This window comes from Pipistrellus hanaki (genome assembly GCF_964339955.1).
Source record: "Pipistrellus hanaki genome assembly, chromosome: 1".
NCBI classification, from domain to species: domain Eukaryota; kingdom Metazoa; phylum Chordata; class Mammalia; order Chiroptera; family Vespertilionidae; genus Pipistrellus; species Pipistrellus hanaki.
The window spans coordinates 140,266,608-140,273,847 of record NC_140503.1 but is presented as its reverse complement, the minus strand read 5'-3'; the positions used below and the strand labels follow the sequence as shown (position 1 = coordinate 140,273,847).

At 45.1% G+C, this 7,240-nt stretch overlaps 1 protein-coding gene across 1 annotated transcript; it reads right to left on the bottom strand.

Moving 5' to 3' along the window:
• Positions 1 to 378: 378 nt before the first annotated feature.
• Positions 379 to 2,305, bottom strand: LOC311612504 (arf-GAP with SH3 domain, ANK repeat and PH domain-containing protein 1-like; the record flags this gene model as incomplete). Its single annotated transcript, XM_084865492.1, is given in 2 exon segments — positions 379 to 1,489; positions 1,492 to 2,305. Coding segments are annotated over 2 exon segments (1,914 nt in total), but the record flags the coding sequence as incomplete, so codon positions are not given.
• Positions 2,306 to 7,240: the final 4,935 nt, after the last annotated feature.

Here is a 7,240-nt window from a genome sequence, read left to right as displayed (position 1 = left end):
TGGTTTTAATATACAGGGCTGAGCAAAAGTAAGTTTACAGTTGTTCATATGGGAAATAATACAATATATAATAAATATTCACACAAGAATAAACTCTGTGTTTTTGCATACTCACAACTGTAAATTTTTGCACACCCTGTATTGTTATAACATGTTAAGAGAATGCTTTATTGTTACAAAAGGATTTTTATGCTTTTCTTAAAATGAAACAGGCCACATCTTATAAGACAATATATTTTATAAATAGTAAAATTCTTTACTTTTTATTTTTTATTTTTTTTAAGATAACAGGGCTTTTATTTACAAGACACACGGCGGAGCGGCCGGCGGTCCGTTCTGGAACGGCAGCTGTGTACACGTGGGCACGGGGCGCCGGGGGCTCCTCCTTGCTAGTCGGTCAGGATTTGGACGAAGGACACAGGAAAGACCCCTTTCCTTTCAGACTCTCCCTCGATGTGGCCGATGCACCACTCCTGCTCCTCCTCCCCCGTGACGACGATCACCTCGCCCTCTAGGAAGGTCAGTTCGTCGTCGCTGTCTGCCTGGCAGTCGTAGATGATCTTCACACGCCGCACCTTGTTCTTCCCCGTGTGGATCTTCCTGGGCAGCGGCACGGGAATCTCGGGCCGGGTGGGCGTCAGGTCGTGGGCACCCTCGGAGGCCTGCTTCTGGAGGGCATCCCGGGCCAGCACGTTCTGGGAGAGGTCCAGCGAGTGCGCCTTGGGGTAGCAGTTGGCGGGCGGGGCCTTGGGCGGGGCCTTGGCCAGCAGGTCCGCCAGCTGCGGCTTGGGGGGCAGGTCCTTCATGTGTGGTTTGGGGGGCAGGTCGCCCAGCTGAGGCTTGGGCGGAAGTTCTCCCGGCTTAGGCGGCAGGTCTCCGATCTGGGGCCTGGGCGCCAGGTCGGTGGGCTTCGGGGGCAGGTCTGCCAGCGGCGCCAGTTCCTGGGCGCCTTCGGGAGAGACGCTGGCCTGGTCCAGGGAGAGAGGGTGGCTGGTCTCGGTCTTCCGGAGAGCCACTTTCTGAGGTAGTTTACGCAGAACTCGCGGGCCAAGGGCAGCCTTCGCGGAACCGGTGCTCGCCTGCTGAGACAGCCCCTCGAACTTGTTTGTGGTCTTACTGGAGGAGGATGGACCCATGTCGTTACCCCAGGTAACCGCGCCTTCGTTGGAGGGCCCTTGAGGTAGAGGGCTGGGAGGGTCCGACAGGGTTCTCTTGTGCCCTGGGGACTGCGGCGGGGGCCGCTTCTTGGACCGGGTGGAGGTGCCGCTGCCACTGTTGGAGGACTGCATGCTGAGCGGGAGCATGGAAGGCGGGCCGGGGGGACCTTTGCTAGCGTTTCCAGGAGGCAGTGGAGGTGCCTCCGAGGTGTGTGACGTGGGCGAGTCCGTGCTCGCGGAGGTGACGATCTGCTTGGGGAAGGCGCTGTAGGAGACCCGCTGCTTGTCCCGCGGGATGCCGAACCCCGGCTGAGCCAGCTTGTCCTGGGGTAGGTGCTGGAGGAGTGGCAGAAGCTCTGGGGGCGTGGCGAGCGCTCCTTCTTGATGGGGCTGGGCTTGTCGTCCAGGTCTTCCTCGCCCTTGTCCATCTCCTCCTGGCGCAGGTTCCAATCGTACTCCACGTGCACGCGCGGGTTGAACTTCCCGGACTTGGCCTGGGAAAGCAGGTCTTCACACTGGGTGGCTTTCAGTCTCTTTGCTATGTCGAAGGCAGTCTCTCCAGCCTGGTTCACCAGGTCCACGGTGAGCTTCCTCCGGAGCAGCAGCTTCAGGCACTCAGGCTTCTCAAACATGCTGCAGTAGTGCAGGGCTGTGTTCCCCAGGGCCGTCTGCTTGTCCAGGTTCCCACAGTTTTGGACAAGGAAGTCAACCACATGGAGAGATGTCTGGTCTGCAGTTCGGACTGCAGGATGAAGGGCGGTCTCCCCGAGCTCCTGCCCGGGCTCCAGCTGCGGCTCCATGAGCTCCACGCCTTCAGCGTAGACCTGGACCAGTGCAAGCAGGTCCCGGGACCGCACGGCCTCCATCAGTTCTTTCAGCTTAGCCGACGGAGAGGAACAGGTCTTCCTCGAAAACCGATGATCCATGTACTTGGCCTTGATGTACTCCTTCCGTGCAGTCATGTCGCTCATCGGGGTAGGCTTCGGTGAGGGGCTGGGTACATTTCCTTCCATGATGTTATTGAAACTATTGTTCCCAATGGTCTTGGCCAGCAAGAGTTCAGAAGTTCCCAGCTTGTCTAGTTCCAGAGACTGAATGCGGGAAATATGGACCCCCATTTCTCTGTGGATTCTGGAACATTCGATGCAAAGGAAAGTGGGAGAGGAAGTTCAGAGGGAGGAAGGGAGGAAGGGGAAAAGGGAAGGAAGGGAGGGAGGGAAGCAATAGTAAAATTCTTAATATAAATTTTACTACCTATTATAAAATTATAGTCACCAAGATTATTTGTTACAAGTTAAAAATGAACAAAAAAAAGTATTTTCTTCAATAATACTGATACATGTTCCCTGTTTAATGTTGAGTTTTCAAAATAGCAAGCTTTATTTCTCTTAAAGACTAATAAAAATCATGCTAATATGTACATGCTAACTTTCTTTGCTGCCCTTAGAATAAGATTTCAGCGGAAGCCGGTTTGGCTCAGTGGTAGAGTGTTGGTATGCGGACTGAAGGGTCCCGGGTTCGATTCCGGTCAGGGGCATGTACGTTGGTTGTGGGCGTATCCCCGGTTGGGGGTGTGCAGGAGGCAGCTGGTCGATGTTTCTCTCTCATCAACGTTTCTAGCTCTCTATCTCTCTCCCTTCCTCTCTGTAAAAATCAATAAAATATATTAAAAATTAAAAACAGATTAAGATTTCGGTAAGATGGCGGAAGAATAGATGGGCGGATTCTGAGCCCTCTCCCGAAGCAGAAAGAGAGAGCAACTGATGGTCTTGTGCTGTGAGTGTTTATTAGCAAGCTGGGAGACAGCGAACACCAGAAGAAACTGCTGGGGGGCTGCTGACGGAGGTGCCCCTCACAGGGAAGCACCCGCGCGGGCTGTGTCCCTGCCCGGAGCTACCTACCGGCTTGCACGGGGAAACCTCACCATCTTGAGAGGAAGATAGGATCGGGTCAGTGGCCTGAATATCCACAGCGGCAGCGACCACCAAGCAGCGGTGCCCCTCAGAACGCGGATCCCAGGCGGTGCGAACACCTGACTGCATTGGAATACCCAACTGCTCGGCGAAAAGGTCAGATTTCGCGGGGAGAGGGTGGAGAGTGCTCGCGGCGAAGATAAAAAGCCTGCGCGCCCGCGCTTGCGGAAGCTGGAGGACAAAGGCAGTGATTACAAGTAGAAGCCCCCGCTGTTGGGCGGGTGTCACCCTGAGAGTGGACGGGGCTCCTAACAGGGGAGATATCTAAAGAGCAACACATTTGGATCTGCCTCGGAGAGATATCGGAGAGTTGCGGGAGATTGCACTTGCTCGGGCCTGCCCCCTCCCCCCTCCATAGTTCCTGCTGCAGAGAGGGCGGAGAGAAAAGAAAAAAAAAAGCTGGAGAGGCTCTAGACTAGAGTCTGGAAACTCAACCTAGAAACACTGCCCCCAGAGGCTAATTCACAAATTGACTCTAGTGTAATAAAAACAAAGCAAAACCTGCCTAAAAATCAGGACTGGATCATAACAATAGAGGAAGCGAATGACCTTCATTACTGCAAACTTTACTTAAATTTTTTAAATTTTATTATTTTTTTAATTTTTAAATTTTTGTTTTTTATTTTTGTTTTCATTATTTGCAACGTTTACTCAAGAAACTATTTTTTTTCTTTTTCCTCACTTGATTTTATCTTTATAATTATTACATTGTATATGTAATCAACATTATTACTACTAATTTACCTTTCTCATCTTATTTTCTTTTGTTTCTTTTTATTATTTTTATTTCATTTGATTATATAGATATTTTTTTTTATCTCAGGATTACTGTTCTACAGTCTTTATCTATCTTTCCTTCTCCAACGCTTTATTCTATCTCAACCCTACCTTTATGCCTTCACCCTCTTTCCGATCTTTTCCTTTGGTACCCCGTTTATCTTAACCCTTTCCTGCTCTAGATTTTCCCCATTCCTTCTGTCTACCCCCTCCTAAAATTTCACCCTACTTGTATATATCTAATTTCCAACTACCTGCTCCAAGCCCATTCACACCTCCCTCGCAGTTGTCCTAACAACAAAACAAAACAAAACAAAACAAAACAAAAAAACAGTCTATCCCTCTAATTCTTTGAAGTTGTATGTTGAATGTTAACTATACTGAAGTTGTATGCTGTTTTTTATAAGTTTGATTTGACTGTGCTTTTTGTTTGATTGTATGTTTTTGTTAGCTGGGTTCTAGTCACCATTATTGGTGGTTATTAATATTGCAAACACATTTCTATTCAGTGCCTGTGTGTTGCACCTGGTTGTGTTGTATTTTGTGCCCTTAAATCAAAGCAGGAGAGAGAGAGAACTACACAACCAGACATCCTAGATAATGGGAAGACCAAAAAACAGTCCGCAAATGAAAGAAAAGCAGGCTTCACCAGAAAAGGAAGTAAACGAGATAGACTCAAGCAACCTACCAGAGCAAGAATTCAGAGTAATGATCATAAGATGGCTAAAAAGAATGGAAGACAAATTTGACAATATGAGTAAGACCCAAGAGGAAATGAAGAAGAACCAAGAAGAAATGAAAAATGACATTGCTACTGTAAAGAACTCAATAGAAAGCATCAAGAGTAGATTAGAAGAAGCAGAGGACCGCATCAGTGAGCTAGAAGACAAGATGGAAAAAAATACCCAATTAGAACAGCTTCTGGAAAAAAAATTAAAAAACAGGAGGAAAGTCTAAGGGAACTTTGGGACAATACAAAACAAAACAATATTAGAATAATAGGGGTTCCAGAAGGAAAGGGAATTGAGGAAGACATGGAAAACGTATTTCAAGAAATAATGACAGAAAACTTTCCTGAGATAGAGAAGAAAAAACCCACACAAATCCAAGATGCTCGAAGAGTCCCAAGCAAAATGAACCCCAGAAAAACCACCCCTAGGCACATTATAATTAAGCTGGCAAATACCAACGACAAAAAAAGAATTTTAAAAGCAGCCAGAGAGAGACAGAAAGTTACATATAAAGGAGCCCCCATCAGACTAGCAACTGATTTCTCCACAGAAACTTATCAGGCCAGAAGGGAATGGGATGAAATATACAACGTCATGCAAAGGAAGGGTCTGAATCCAAGAATACTGTACCCAGCAAGGCTATCAATCAAAAGTGAAGGTGAAATCAGGAGCTTCACAGACAAAAACAGACTAAGGGAATTTATCTCCACCAAACCAGTAATGCAAGAAATGCTAAAGGGTCTACTGTAAAATTAAAGAAATTGAAAGCAAAGAAGGAACACAGGGGTATAGAATAAAAATGGCGTCAAATCAGTATCTATCAATAATAACTTTAAATGTAAATGGACTAAATGCTCCAATCAAAAGACACAGGGTAACGGATTGGATAAGAAAACAAGACCCATATATCTGTTGTCTACAAGAAACCCACCTCAGAAAAAAGGATGCACACAGACTGAGGGTGAAGGGATGGAAAAAGGTTTTCCAGGCGAATGGAAATGAAAAAAAAGCTGGGGTAGCAATACTTATATCTGACAAATTAGATCTCAGAGTGAAGGACATAACAAGAGATAATGAGGGCCACTTCATAATACTAAAGGGAGCAATCCAACAAGAAGAAATAACCCTGGTAAATATATATGCACCCAATACGGGAGCACCCCAATATATAAAAAAACTGCTGGAGGACACTAAGGGAGAGATTAATAGCAATACAATCATAGTAGGAGATTTTAATACCCCACTGTCACCCTTTGACAAATCATCTAAACAAAAAATCAGCAAAGAAATATCAATCCTAAATGACTCGCTAGACCAGATGGAATTAATCGACATTTTCAGAACATTCCACCCCAAAGCCACAGAATATACATTCTTCTCAAGTGCACATGGGACATTCTCAAAGATAGACCACATTTTGGGACATAGGCAAAGTCTCTTCAAATTAAAAAAGATAGAAATTATATCAAGCATCTTCTCAGATCATAGTGCCATAAAACTGGAAATTAACTACAATGAAAAAAATCCAAAGAAATCAAACACATGGAGACTAAACAGCATGCTATTAAACAAGGACTGGGTTACCAAAGAAATCAAGGAAGAAATTAAAAACATCCTAGAAACAAATGACAATGAAAACACAACTATCCAAAATCTATGGGACACAGCAAAGGCAGTTTTGAGAGGGAAGTTCATATCCCTACAAGCCTATTGCAAAAAACTGGAAAAAAGGGTAACAAATGATCTAACTCTACAACTCAAAGAGTTAGAAAAAGAGCAACAAGAAAAGCCCAGTGTAAGCAGAAGGAAGGAAATAACAAAAATCAGAGCGGAGATAAACGACATAGAGACCAAAGAAACAATACATAAGATCAACAAAACCAAGAGCTGGTTCTTTGAAAGAATAAACAAGATAGATGGACCTCTAGCCAGACTAACCAAGAAACAAAGAGAGAGGACTCAAATAAACAAAATCAGAAACGAAAGAGGTGAAATAACAACAGACCCCGCCGAAATACAAAGGATTGTTACAAAATACTACGAACAACTCTATTCCAACAAACTGAACAACCTGGAGGAAATGGACATATTCCTAGAAAAATACAACCTTCCAAAACTCAATCAGGAAGAATCTAAAAATCTCAATAGAGCAGTGACTTGGGAAGAAATTGAAACAGTCATCAAAAAGCTTCCAGCAAACAAAAGCCCAGGGCCAGATGGCTTCACAGGAGAATTTTACCAAACATTCAAGGAAGAACTAAAACCTATTCTCCTCAGACTATTCCAAAAAAATTCAAGAGGAAGGAACACTTCCAAACTCCTTCTATGAAGCCAGCATCACCCTAATACCAAAACCAGATAAAGACAACTCAATGAGAGAATTACAGGACAATATCCCTCATGAACATAGATGCCAAAATCCTCAACAAAATTCTAGCAAATCGGCTCCAGCAGAGCATCACAAAGATCATACACCATGACCAAGTAGGATTTATTCCAGGAATGCAAGGTTGGTACAATATCCGCAAATCAATTAACGTGATTCATCACATAAACAAGTTGAAAGATAAAAATCATATAGTCATATCAATTGATGCAGAAA